Source organism: Cherax quadricarinatus, chromosome 48 (genome assembly GCF_038502225.1).
Source record: "Cherax quadricarinatus isolate ZL_2023a chromosome 48, ASM3850222v1, whole genome shotgun sequence".
NCBI classification, from domain to species: Eukaryota; Metazoa; Arthropoda; class Malacostraca; order Decapoda; family Parastacidae; genus Cherax; species Cherax quadricarinatus.
In genome coordinates, this window is record NC_091339.1 from 2,500,158 (window position 1) to 2,514,395 (window position 14,238).

The window sequence follows — 14,238 nt, forward strand, 5'->3', positions numbered from 1 at the left end:
ATTGGTTGAGTATGTAATAGATATGTTTTACCATGTTAGCACATGTGCCATTTGTCAGTGACAGGACAACCAAGCCACTCTTTATTTCCATTACCAGCATCTGGTGAATCTGTCTCTAGGCTGGGCATAGACTGTTGATTCTTTACTTTGGATGCATTTGGAAAATAAATAATCGTATACTAATGTGTCAGTTGTTAGATGCCAGACACAGGTATGGTAGGATTGTAGGCAGTGGAGTCAGAGTACACTGTGGATTCCATCTCAAATTCATTTTCAGATGCATGATAAAACTGACGAATTGGCAAAAGCATATGCATTCAAGGAGGGAACAGATTACAATCTTGGGCTGTCAACTAGTAGTGTGAGGACAATAATGCAAAAGGAACCTAAGTTCATCGACTTGAAACTGAGGGAGACTGATGCTGGTCAATCCAGCACATGTCTGTGGTGCATTCAACAAAATCAGCAGACTCTCGGGTGTCACTACTGCTTGGCTTTTGCTGGGCTACAAATATCTCTAAGGTTACATTACCAGCTGATGTAACCACAACTAAATGTAAACTTTGCCAGATGGACTGTTGTTACACACTGCATCATTATGTACTGGAATGCAATAAGATTAATAAATTCAGAAAAGACTTACAAACATTCAAGAAATGTCAAGGTATTTTATCCACAGTGGCATATTACCAGCCATTCTGAAAAATACCCTGACTTTGCCAATTATAGATAACTCTATCCACTTAAACTTATTTAAATTCAACTATACCTTGCTAAAATTAAAGGCAGTGTAAATAACTAGAAACCACATAAGCTACACTAATATTTTGTGACTGAATTCATATCTGCATAAGCAGACATGAATTCAATTACTACCATCTTATTACATACCTGCACAAATATCTCATGACTAACTAGTTCATATCCACCACTATAACTTGCTTACCAATCAAACTTAGGGGCTCAGTTCCTGTATTCATTAGGTGCTTATGTAGTATTTTTGACTACCAACCATAGGATGGGAATGGAGGTACAGTACTTAATAAAACTATTAAACTAACTAATTACATATATGGAGATACCATGGGTTTAGTGCTTTCTAATAGAAACATAGGAGACTTAAGAATACAGTAATAATGTCAGACACTCTGTCTTTTAGGAAATGCATTAAGGCAAATGCAGCAAATTTCAGGTAAATAGCAGGGTGGTAAAGAAGAACTTTTAAAACAAGTGAAATAAAACCACAGATAGTGTTCAAATAACTTGAACTCTCGCATCTATAATATTGTTGTGTGTTTAGGCACAGTAAGAGAATGCCTTCAACATTTTGGCTAAGACTCTGTAACCTGCTACCAGAAATATTGTAAAGCATAAATTTTTAGAGAGGAAATGACTACTACCATTGCCAAGTGCCAGATCAACCTGGCTGTGATGGCAGTGAAGGCCAGTGGGCTGCTATCAGCAATAGCTTAGGTGAACAGGCAGACAGCAAAAAAGCTTGATCTCAGACTGGGCTGTAACAGTAGAACTCTCAAAACTATTTTGACTTTTTGTAGAAAAAATGTACAGAAAAATGGTAAGGTGATATCAACAAGATGTGGAAAAAGACACTTATGTAGAGTTCAGGGTGTTTATTAGAGGAAGCATTTTACCACTAGTGGATTCTTTATTAGGACTGAACAAGCCACTAGTGGCAAAACATTTCTACTAATAAATGTCCTGGTATGTTTGCAAATAAGTAATAATTCAATAAAAGAATTAATAACTTATGTATTTTTAAGTACAGTAACCTGTGCTCTTTTACAGCGTGTAGCATCATGTTTTATAATGAATTGATTTTATAGGCGATGAAAGTGGAATGGAAGTCCCAGAGGAAGAAGAGAAAGAAGAAGAAGAAGAGGAGGAGGAGGAGGAGGAGGAAGACGAGGAAGAAGAAGAAGAAGAGGGTAAAGAATCTATGTATGAACAAGAACAAGAGCAACTACAGCAAGATCTCTTACAACAACAACAACGTCCTGTTGTGCGGTCCCTGGACGAGCAGTTGTGCAGGGGTGAGCTGCCACCCCTCAACCCCCTTCCAACGCTCAACTCTCATAACTCCCCCCTCCCCAATGCTGCCAGTTCCCCTCATACTAAACTCCACTCACGGACTTCCCCTCATACTAATGTACAGTCTCCTTCGTCTTCAACACTAAAACTGATGAAGAAGCAAATTACGGAGATTGAGAGGGAGATAGCCCTGAGGAGGCCAGAGGGAGGGGCCAGGAGGGGAGGGCACGATGGAGAGGGCCCTCAGTCCCCCCTCGACCTCCACCTTCTAGACCCTCTTAGTGAGTAAACATTCTCTCTCATGTTTTTGATTAGACTTTCTAGCTTGTATGAAAAATCTTTTTTTTTTTTTTTCTCAATTGACTTTTGAACATATGCCTAAATTTAAGGAATGGCATAGTGTCACAAGTTTTGTTTTTGCTCTCTTAGGATTTTTTGAGACTTTTATCTCGGCTTTTAATTAGAAACTTACCTTTCTGAACTTTCACTCACCTTTACCTCAGTATATCCTGATTATCTTCAAATTCCTTACATGCCAGTTTCCTTTCCTATCCATATCATCTCCTTTCATGACCCTTACCATTGTCTGCTCCCATTGTTAGTAGTTTTATTGTTAAATGAAATATATTTGAAATATATTTGATATATAAACACAGATGGCAAATCAGTTATGTATCTGTCATTTTAGGAAACTGACCCCTCTGAAGTTTTGCTATATAAAGCTAGTCAAATTTTATTTCTTAGAATTGCAGGATGTTGATTTCACTCTGGGGTTACATCCTTTTTTTTTCTATACATTCAAAGAAAAGCCACTTGTTATGTGAAGAATTTTGGGATAACTGAATCTAGTACATAGATACAAATGAAATGTTTCATGAATATTTTGTCTTTACTAGTTCTTCTTTCAGATATTTCATTGTATTATTTCTCTTGTAAATAATACTTACCTTTGATGAAGGAAAAGGTTTTCTCTGCTAGGTGGGACCTAGTGACTTTCCAGAATATACTTTACCTCACACATACACAGCCTTATAATTCTATGAGTCCAGAACTTCCACTGTACGGCCAGTGTTTACTCTGTCTTGTCACTCAAAATTAGTGCGAAACTAATGTAAGAACTCCCACTAGGCAGCCTCCAGGGCTTATTAGCCCAGCCACTACAGTGGAACCCCAGATTTCAGCCGTAATCCGTTCCAGAAGGTCGGCCTAAATCTGAAAACTGAAGTAATATTTCCCATAAGAATTAATGTAAATACAAGTAATCTGTTCCAGACACCCAAAAATATTAACAAAAAATACATTTTTTAATGATTAACTATAGTTTTGCATACAGAAAACAATGAGAAATAAATATAAAGCACAAATTTTAATGATAAATGAACATTACATATCTTTATTGAAGACTCTTGTTGGCGTGTTGAAGAAGGGGAGAGAGAGTTGGGGTTATTGTTTGGAAGGGGAATCCCCCTCCATAAGGACTTCAGGTATCAAGTCCCTATCTGGGGTTACTTTACCTCTCAAGCTGGTCCTAGCACTAGGACCAGCTTGAGAGTTTCTGTACCCCTGTCGCAAAAAAACTGTCTAGAGAGGTCTGTTTCTGGCATATCTTTAAGATTTGCCTGAAGTGGGACAAGGTTTTGTCACTGAACTTGTTGCAGATATGGCTTGTTTGAGCTTGGTCAGGGTGATATTTTTTCACAAAACTTCGCAACTCGCTCCACTTTGCACACGTCCTTAATCACTGAAGAAGGCACATTCTCCCCTCTCTCTTCCTCCTCTTCTAAAGCAATTTCCTCAATTGTGGTCTGTTGCTGTTGCAGATGAAGGTCTTGCAGCTCTTCAGTGGTTAGCTCTTCTCTGTGGTCCTCCACCAACTCTTTAACATCCTCACCACTCACCTCCAGCCCCTAAGACACAATAGATTCCACAACAGGCAGAGGGTCGACAGGGTCAGGGTCAGGGTCAGGGTCAGCCTCAAACCCTTCAAAATTCTTGTCGATGACACATTCGGCCACAATTTTCTCCAAGCAGGGTTCAAAGTCCTGGAAGTCACTTCCTGCCAAGCCTTACCTATAAGGCTTATACAGTGGAAGTAATTCCTCCAGAACTCTCTTGGGGTCAGTTCATGTCCGAGGTCACTTAAAAGCACCTTTGAAGCATTGCTTTCATATAGAGTTTTTTGAAGTTAGAAATGATCCATTTCATGGATCCAGTCAATGAAAATTTGCCTTATGACCCATGCCTTATTATTAGCTTTCCACAACACACACAATTTACTCTTGATGACATTGTTTTTCTTGAACACTGGGATTTTCAGAGTGATACTCCAGTAAAGGCTTCATATGCTTTTGCCCTGGCAGTGCCTTTTCCTCCTGCGTGGTGTAGGTCCTCTTAGGCATTATCTTCTAAAAGAGGCCTGTTTCGTCACAATTGAACACTTGTTGGGGGATGAATCCTTCAGCCTCTATGTACTTCTTGAATTCGTGCACGAATTCTTCAGCCGCACGTTTGTCTGAACTTGCAGCCTTACCGTGCCTTACAACACTGTATGCCACTACACTTCTTAAATCTGTCAAACCATCCTTTGCTGGCCTTAAATTCACTAACAGAAGCGCTTGTTCCAGGCATTTTATTCACGAGATCCTCATGCAATTGCCTTGCCTTTTCACAAATGACCGACTCCACAACACTATCTCCTGCTAACTGTTTATCGTTGATCCACACGAACAATAACTTCTCCACATCTTTGATTATTGGTGATCTTTGTTTCGTTACTATATTTACCCCTTTCACAACATTAGCTTCCTTGATTTCTACTTTCTTTGACAGGATGGAAGTGACTGTTGATTTGGATTTGCCATAAATCCTGGCAAGCTGGAGCACATGTACACCACTTTCGTACTTTGCTACAATTTCTTCATTGAATTCTATCATCCTTCTCACTATCTTTACCAAAGGGCTGGCACTAGGAACTTTCTTTGGGCCCATGGTGGCTTATTTTGAAGTTGCACTCAATAAATAACCACAAAAAACAATGGATTATAATGAAATGTTTGGATGAATGCGCAGTGCTGCTCACTCACCGAAAGACATAGCCAGACTGATTCATGCATGCGGGGAAGTGGCGGGCGGACACATTGAATACGGCCGATTTCCGAGTTGCTGGCCGAAATCCAATTTGGCTGATATCCCCACCAGCTGATATCCGGGGGTCCACTGCATCTCCGTGCAAGCCCTGGAGGGTAATTTATTTCTCATAAGGAGAACTCACCACAAGGAGAGGTGAGATATGAGGAGGTTGTTGGACAATGTGGTATAGAAAACCTACATCCTTTGTCAATGGTAAGTATTTTCAGGTCATTGTTGGGGTCCACTGACCTGACAGAATTATCCCAACTGGACACAGATCCAGAGATGACATACCTAGTACATGTATTACCTATATTTTTTTTTCAAGAAATCAGCTGTATCCCACTGAGGCAGTGTGACCCAAAAAGAAAAGCAAAAGTTCTTTTATTTTTAAATTTAGTAATTTATACAGGAGAAGGGGTTACTAGCCCCTTGCTTCCTATTACCCATATAGGTAGATATAATTAGTTGTAAGGGTAGGAGGAGGTGCATATATTTGTGAGTTTCCTGGAACTGCTAATAGATGTAACACACATTACTAGGATAAGAGTCTATATATGACCAACATGCATTCATAAACTTTAGCCTCTAAGTATGAGTTCTGTGACTAAAAGATGTTGTTCATCATGTATATGATTAATGTGCTATGGAGCACTGAAAAAAATAGTGCAGTAAGAAAGGATTGCTTGTCATGAGTAATTTAAATATTGTATATCAATGAAGCCAAAATAAAAGTGCCATTTAGGAACATTCTTTAGGAGAGACTTCCTCCACAAGTTAGGTTTCACAGAACATCCACCTACAGCTAGTGTGTTGCATTGGGCCTTGCATTCCTAGAAAGGAATAAAAATGGTCTTGTTTAAGAGTAGGGGAAGATGGAGCAAAATGGGTAAGATAAAAAAAAAAAAGCTTCATGGAACTAGATATTAATCCTTTCAGAGTCTGTCCTGTAGATCTACGGCTTTGAAGCAAGGGTCCAAGCTGTAGATCTACGCCATGAGCTCAGCTCACTCAGATAACCTGTGAGTGGTAAATTTGGGCCTAGATATGAGAGAGTACATCTATGTGATAAGTGCGCACCACATAAAACAAATCCTGCAGCACGCAGTGCATAATGAGAGAAAAAAACTGCGACCATAATTTTGGATTAAAACAGTGACTTTGCTGTGTTTTTTCATATGTGTTTTTACAGTTGTATCCGCTATTTCTTGATCTCATTTTATAGAATGAAAGATATATTACAGAAATAGAGATGATTCTGATTGGTTTTAGTACTGAAAATGGCTTAAAACTGAGCTCAAAGTAGCAGAATTGTTCAAGTTTTGCCAATGTTCAAGAGTAAACAAATGATGTCACGCATCTAATATGCATCAGCTGGTGGGTCTGATATACTTTCCTGAATGTGCTGTTATTATTTATACAATTATTACAACATTGCATATTATTATTATTATTATTATTATTATTATTATTATAATCAAAAAGAAGTGCTAAGCCACAAGGTCTATACAGCGCTGCAGGGTAGGGAAGGAAGCGAGGGTATCGGGCGGCAGAAGGGGGGAGGGATGATTAGTAGGTTACAGAAAACTGCGGGGCAGGGGATAGTGCGGAGGTAGGGGGTAGCAAGAGATTGAGGTAGAAAGGGCTGAAGGTATCATCAGAGTTAGTGGAGTAAGTCAGTTGTCAAAAAGTCAATGAAAGAGTCCGGATGAAAGGTGGGTCCATCAGCGTGAAGGGAAGGTAAAGAGAGAGTAGTAGAGTAGAGGCGACGTTGTAGGTAAATTCTGCATGCTCATTCATAAAGTGGGCAGTCTAACAGAATGTGGCTGACCGATAATAGAACCTGACAATTCTCACAGAGAGGAGCAGGGCGCCTCTCCATGAGATATCCTTGAGTAAGACGAGTATGGCCAATGCAAAGGCGGGAGAGAGTAGTCTCCCAGCTTCGACACTGGTGACAAGAAGACGGCCAGTAACCTACACTCGGTTTAATAGAACAAAGTTTGTTATTGAGCAGAGCAGACCAACGTTGTTGCCAACGGGTGCGAAGGTAGGTAGCTATTACAGCAAAATAGTCTGGAAATGGAACACCTCTATATGAAATTGGAAGGTCATGTACTGCTGACCGTGCAGCAGTGTCTGCCTGTTCATTGCCCTGTATATCAACATGACCAGGGACCCAACAAAAAACAATATCTTTATGCTTGGTAGAAATACAGCATAGCCAAAGTTGGATATGGAGAACAAGGGGGTGAGGTGTATCAAATTTCCGTATAACCTGTAGAGCACTGAGGGAGTCTGAGACAACCACAAATGATGACACAGGCATAGATGCGATACGAATAAGTGCTGCAAGAATGGCATACAATTCAGCAGTAAAAATGCTAGCCGAAGATAGTAAATGCCCTCGCATGATGCTGTCCGGAAACACTGCTGCGAATCCAACGCCGTCAGAAGATTTAGAGCCATCTGTGTAAACGGCAATGGCATGAGAGAGTGGAAGTGGTCAAGATAAAGAGAGCGGGAAGCCACTGTAGGCAGTTGGGCTTTTGAGCAAGGGAGTGAGAAAGAACAGACCCGAACAGCTGGAACTTCCCAGGGGGGTAGGGAAAAGTGAGATGCTACACGAACATATAAAGGCGGTAACTGAAGGGAAGACAAGAGTGAATGTAGGCGAAGAGAGAAGGGACAGAGCAAACAGGGGCGGCGAACAAATAAAGAATGTCTACTTATATCAGTGACCATTCTATAAATGGAAGGATTGCGGAGACCGTGAGAGCGCACATAGTAGCAAAAGCAATGGGCATCACGGCAATCAGACAAGGATGGAACATTCGCTTCTGCATAGAGGCTCTCAACAGGGGAAGAGCAAAAAGCACCAAGGCATAAACGTAATCCTTGGTGATGGATGGGGTTAAGGCTAGAGAGAGTAACAGGAGAGGCTGCTGAATAGATCTGGTCACCATAATCGAGTTTCGATAAAATGAGGGATGTATGTAGGCGAAGGAGAGTTTGACGATCAGCTCCCCATGAAAGATGAGCAAGGGTTTTAAGAAGGTTCAGCTGGCTGTGACAAGTTGCCTTTAAAGAGGCAATGTGGGGTTTCCAGGATAAGCTACGGTCAAAGAGAAGGCCTAGAAACCTGACTGTATCACGTTCAAGGATACGGGAGCCATAGAGGTACAAAGGATGATCGGAGATGACGGAGTGTCTAGTGAAAGTAATTTGGCGAGTTTTGGCACTTGAAAATTTAAACCCATGCGTGGTGGCCCAATTGGAAACACGGTCGACCGCATGTTGGAGAGAAACTGTAATGAGGTGACAGTCAGCGCCTGCACAAGCAATAGCGAAGTCATCTACATAGAGTGATGACCAAATATTGGACTGATGAACAGAGGCCAAATCGTTTATAGCAAGGAGAAAAAGTGTTTTGCTCAGAACACATCCCTGAGGGACACCTTCAGCTTGGACGAAGTCCGGGGAAAGCACATTATTGACTCGAACACGGAAATGTCTGTCAGTTAAAAAGTTCTTAAGGAAGGATGGTAGATTGCCTCGGAGGCCTAAGGAGTGGGCTTAGGCCAAAATATTATACCTCCAAGTTGTGTCATATGCCTTCTCAAGGTCAAAAAATATGGCAATAACTGAGTGGTTATTCACAAAGGCATTACGAACATACGTATCGAAACATGGTAATGGGTCTATGGTAGAACGGCGCTTACGAAAGCCATATTGACGAGTGGAGAGACTGTTGTGTGTCTAAATACCACATTAAACTAATATTTACCAGACGTTCCATCATTTTGCAAACTGCACTGGTAAGAGCGATGGGACGGTAGTGGGAGGCTTCATGTCCCGTAGTACCCGGTTTGCGGAAAGGGAGAACAATGGCAGATTTCCACAGCTGTAGAAGAACTCCTTGTGACCAAATAAGATTGAAAAGGCGTAAGAGGACTGTAAGGGCTGACTGATGTAAATGTTGTAACATACAAATATGAATGTCGTCGGGCCCAGCTGTCGATGATCGGCAAGCTGAGAGTGTTGCCTCCAGTTCCTGAAGTGTAAAAGGCACATTATACTGTTCTCTGCTGAGAGAAGAAAAGTCCAAGGGTGCTAACTCTCTGGCAGACTTTGAGGAAAGAAACGAGGGGCAGAGATGGAGCCCGAGAGAAATATGGACCAGATGATTGCCAAGTTCAATGGCAACATCTAGAGGGTTTGCTATATCAACACCGGCAATCTGCAGAACAGGGGCCTGGTCAGGAGAATATTTACCACTCAGTTTCCGTACTTTTTTCTAGACTGCACTCATAGAGGAAGCAGAGGTGATGGTGGAGACATAATCTCGCCAGCAAGTGCATTTAGCGTCACGGATGACATGGCGAGCGATCGCACGCTTCTGCTTAAAATCAAGAAGTCTCTCAGTGGTTCTGTTATATCGGTACCTGCCCCACACAGTGCTTTTCAAACGTACTGCACGAGCACAAGCAGGAGACCACCAAGGCACGCATTTCTGAGAATGCCTGTTAGAGGTTTGGAGTATAGAATGAGAAGCTGTGGTTAAAACTGAGGATGAGAAGAGGTGTAAAAGCTCATCAATGGAGGACGAAGATGGAACCTCACTAAAAACAGTTAGTTGTGAGTAAAGGTCCCAATTTGCCTGATCAAATTGCCAGCGTGGGTTACGAAGAGGTGGTGAATATGAAGGGGAAGTAAGATTGATTGGAAAATGATCGCTGTCATGTAAATCCGGGAGAACAGACCAGGTGAAGTCTAGTGTGGCGGAGGAAGAGCAGACTGAGAGATCGATGCAAGAGAGTGTATGAGTACGAGGATCAAAATGGGTGTGAGTACCTGTATTTAAAACATGGAGGGGGTGGGAAGCAAGAAAAGCTTCTAGCTGAATGCCACGGGAATCACAGAGAGACCCCCCCCCCCCAGAGGAAATGATGGGCATTAAATCGCCAAGTAACAGAAGTGGTGGCGGTAATGACGAAACAAGAAAGGCACTATCCGGAATAGATAATGCTCGAGAAGGAGAGAGATACAAAGAACATAGTGTATACCACCTATGCAGGTGGATACGGGCTGCTGTGTAATGCAGCGAAGTACGAACAAATAGCTGATGGTATGGAATATCAGTGTGTAGAAGAAGGGCACTTTTAAACCATACCCCCGGCCGGGATTGAACCCGCGGTCATAGAGTCTCAAAACTCCAGCCCGTCGCGCTAACCACTAGACCAGCTAGCCACAATAAGATTCATCCAACTAGGTATATTTCTACACCATAGGAAAGTTAGCACAGGCACCTCTGTGACCACAAATGCAAGTTTTTACAGACGAATCTCCAGCTAGCGTGGCCGTGACGAACTCTAGCTCAAGTCCCTTCACTGCCGTCAACATGACTTAAGAAATCGTAATGACACGATTGCAAATAAACCATACCCCCGGCCGGGATTGAACCCGCGGTCATAGAGTCTCAAAACTCCAGCCCGTCGCGCTAACCACTAGACCAGCTAGCCACAATAAGATTCATCCAACTAGGTATATTTCTACACCATAGGAAAGTTAGCACAGGCACCTCTGTGACCACAAATGCAAGTTTTTACAGACGAATCTCCAGCTAGCGTGGCCGTGACGAACTCTAGCTCAAGTCCCTTCACTGCCGTCAACATGACTTAAGAAATCGTAATGACACGATTGCAAATAAACCATACCCCCGGCCGGGATTGAACCCGCGGTCATAGAGTCTCAAAACTCCAGCCCGTCGCGCTAACCACTAGACCAGCTAGCCACAATAAGATTCATCCAACTAGGTATATTTCTACACCATAGGAAAGTTAGCACAGGCACCTCTGTGACCACAAATGCAAGTTTTTACAGACGAATCTCCAGCTAGCGTGGCCGTGACGAACTCTAGCTCAAGTCCCTTCACTGCCGTCAACATGACTTAAGAAATCGTAATGACACGATTGCAAATAAACCATACCCCCGGCCGGGATTGAACCCGCGGTCATAGAGTCTCAAAACTCCAGCCCGTCGCGCTAACCACTAGACCAGCTAGCCACAATAAGATTCATCCAACTAGGTATATTTCTACACCATAGGAAAGTTAGCACAGGCACCTCTGTGACCACAAATGCAAGTTTTTACAGACGAATCTCCAGCTAGCGTGGCCGTGACGAACTCTAGCTCAAGTCCCTTCACTGCCGTCAGCATTTGTGGTCACAGAGGTGCCTGTGCTAACTTTCCTATGGTGTAGAAATATACCTAGTTGGATGAATCTTATTGTGGCTAGCTGGTCTAGTGGTTAGCGCGACGGGCTGGAGTTTTGAGACTCTATGACCGCGGGTTCAATCCCGGCCGGGGGTATGGTTTATTTGCAATCGTGTCATTACGATTTCTTAAGTCAAGGGCACTTTTGTTAAAGGTCCCATCAGGAAAAGGATCTGAAGAATACAATAAATTATAGCCTGAGATGGGATAGATAACAGCAGAGTGTAATTTTGGTTCTTGTAAGCAAACACCAACAGGGAAAAATTTGGGAAAGCAGCATCTGAAGCTCACCCCGATTACCCCTGAGGCCGCGTATATTCCACTGTAAATAGGCCATGATTGGCAACGATAAAGATACTAGAAATCTGCAGGTAAGGGTACTTACTAGAGGGGTTAGAAAAGTCCATATGAGGTGGCAGCGGAAAATGTTCAAGCAGCGAAGGAAGAGTGCTCTCTGAAGAAAGGGGTTGCGCAGATGGAGAAGAGGAAAGAGAAGGAACAGAGGGTGGATCAGTGTCCATTGATGGTTTGGTCTCTGCAATATATTCAGAGATTGCTGCAAGTGTTTCGGAGTTCAGAGACGTATGGGAGACAATATTGGACATGGAAGGAGGAGGAGTTTGAGTAAAGATCGGAACTGTAATGGACTGTACCAAGGTAGGGGGGGGGGCAAAAGGGTGGAGGGAACTGGAGAAGTGTGGGAGGGGACAGAAGAGGCAGAAACCTGGGAGGTAGCAGAAGAGGAAGAAACTTGGGAGGGGACAGGGGAAGAAAGCCACAGTATGAGGAGGAGGATGAACCTCCACGCTTGCAACAGAGCCAGTGAAAGGGGAAGACCCAGGTACAAAGACCGGGAAGGTAAAATGTGGAGGTGGATGAAGGGAAGGAGGGGTTAAAGGAGATTTTTTGGACTTCTAAGAAGTAGAGGGACGATTGGGAGGAGGTGTCGTACGAGGTCTTGTCGATACCGGGGTTTGTGAGGGAGAACACGAAGTGAGAACAGACTGAGGTGTTGAAGTAGGGACGTCTGAGCCCAGGACAGCAAAAGAATTAGATACAGGAGTGACTATGGGACTGGCAACCGCAGAGGAGGCTGCAGATGGGACCCCAGAAGTGGGGGGGATGTTTTGAAACACGAGAATAAGAAACACAGGGTAGTCTACCTTGGAGGTGGAGATGAGAAACTGCCACAGCATAAGGGAGACCTTCTGCCTCTTATAGCAACGAATTTCCCGCTCATTTAAGTAGACCTGGCAATGGCGAGAGTACGAAGAGTGAGCCTCATGACAATTAAGGCAAGAGGGAGGTCGACTGCAAGATGTATTACAATGGTCATCGGCACCACAGACTGGGCATTCGGCTATAGATCTGCAATATTTTGCTGGGTGGCCAAATCGCCAGCAATTTCTACACTGTTGCAGTGTAGGGATCACCTTCCGAACTTGTAACTGATGTCCTGCTACATAAACAAAGGATGGGAGTTCACAGCTGTCAAAAGTTAAACGAGCCACATTGCAAGGGTATCGTCTTTGCCTGTGGGCAGGAAGAACATAAGTGTCTACCTTGAGAATTGGGAGATCTTGGAGCTTCATCTGTTCGAGAATGTCATTGCCACATGTCTGGAAATTCTGTTGGACTATGGTATGGGGCAGAATAACAGTACCACTACAAGAATTGACGGAATGATGTTTTTCGATAGTGATAGGAATAGTATCGATATGTGAAAGAAGAGAAAGATCATGAGCTTGGGTAGAATTCTGGACTGTGATGATGCACGTACCACTCTTAAGAGCATGAAAGGAAATATCTCTACCAACATGGCATAGGAGCGCTTTGCGAATACTATGGTCGGAAAGATAGGCAGTAGAAGAAGTCGGTCTTAAAGTAAAGAATTTAGTCCATTTTGTGGTCCGAAACTTAGTGTGGGGAGGGAATGCATGACGTGTTGGTCTTTTCCGAGTAGAGTGGGAAGGTAACGAAGTAACATCATCAGGAGATTGTCGTTGGTGTTTAGAAGTGGGACCAAAGGTGGTCCGACGTGGGACGGGCTGGCGATTCGAAAATCTCCACACAGTAGAGGGAGAGGCCAGAAGCATAGTCGAAGGAGAGCGGAGGTCAGAGAAATTGAAGGAGTCAGCTGAAACCCCACACCTGAAGCGGGTGATGAAACAGCACCAGCAAGAGGTACAGGGGCCTTAGGAGTGCCCAAAGAGTGGCCAAAAGATGAGGCGAGGTCAGAACGGGGTGCGGTAACAATAAGGGGCCTGGGGTTAGCAGGGTCATGGATTGGGGACTCCATGGTTAGGTTACTTCTTTCCTTTTGTTTTTAAGAAAAAAAAAAAGAAAGAAGAAAAGAAAATAAAAATAAAAAAAAGAATAGAAAAAGGGGGGACCGGTGGGGGATAGTTCCTAGAAGGAATGAAAGGGCCAGAAATCTCCCTCCGCACCCAAGAGGGCCTCAGCACTGCAAGTAGCGCAGATGCAGCATGGAACCTGGAGTTTACCTGGAGTTAACCTGTGCCATACCCCACCCTTCATGCCAGTAAACCAGCAATCCGGGATAGCAACCTCGCATCTGCCGAGCTACTTCGATGGACAAAAGAGAGGGCGGCCGGATATCCTCCACAAAGCAAGCCTCCTTCAGCCACCACCCCCAGAATCCGAAAGGTGGCTTCCAGAGATACACCTGTCGCCCAAAAGACACCCAAAGCCACCCTCCGGGATACCGGAGAGGGATCAGGACATCCCCAGGTGATCCAGATTCCACGGCAAACTACGCCACCG

The 14,238-nt window shown here is 43.4% G+C and overlaps 1 protein-coding gene across 2 annotated transcripts in view; it reads left to right on the top strand.

Annotated features, from left to right (window-relative positions):
* LOC128696112 (uro-adherence factor A) overlaps positions 1-14,238 on the top strand; it is a 1,051,771-nt gene that overhangs the window by 897,095 nt on the left and 140,438 nt on the right. For both annotated transcript variants that reach the window (XM_070094815.1, XM_070094816.1), the window contains exon 6: positions 1,845-2,330. In XM_070094815.1, coding sequence (XP_069950916.1) covers positions 1,845-2,330 — 486 coding nt within the window. The remainder of the gene's footprint in view (positions 1-1,844; positions 2,331-14,238) is intronic.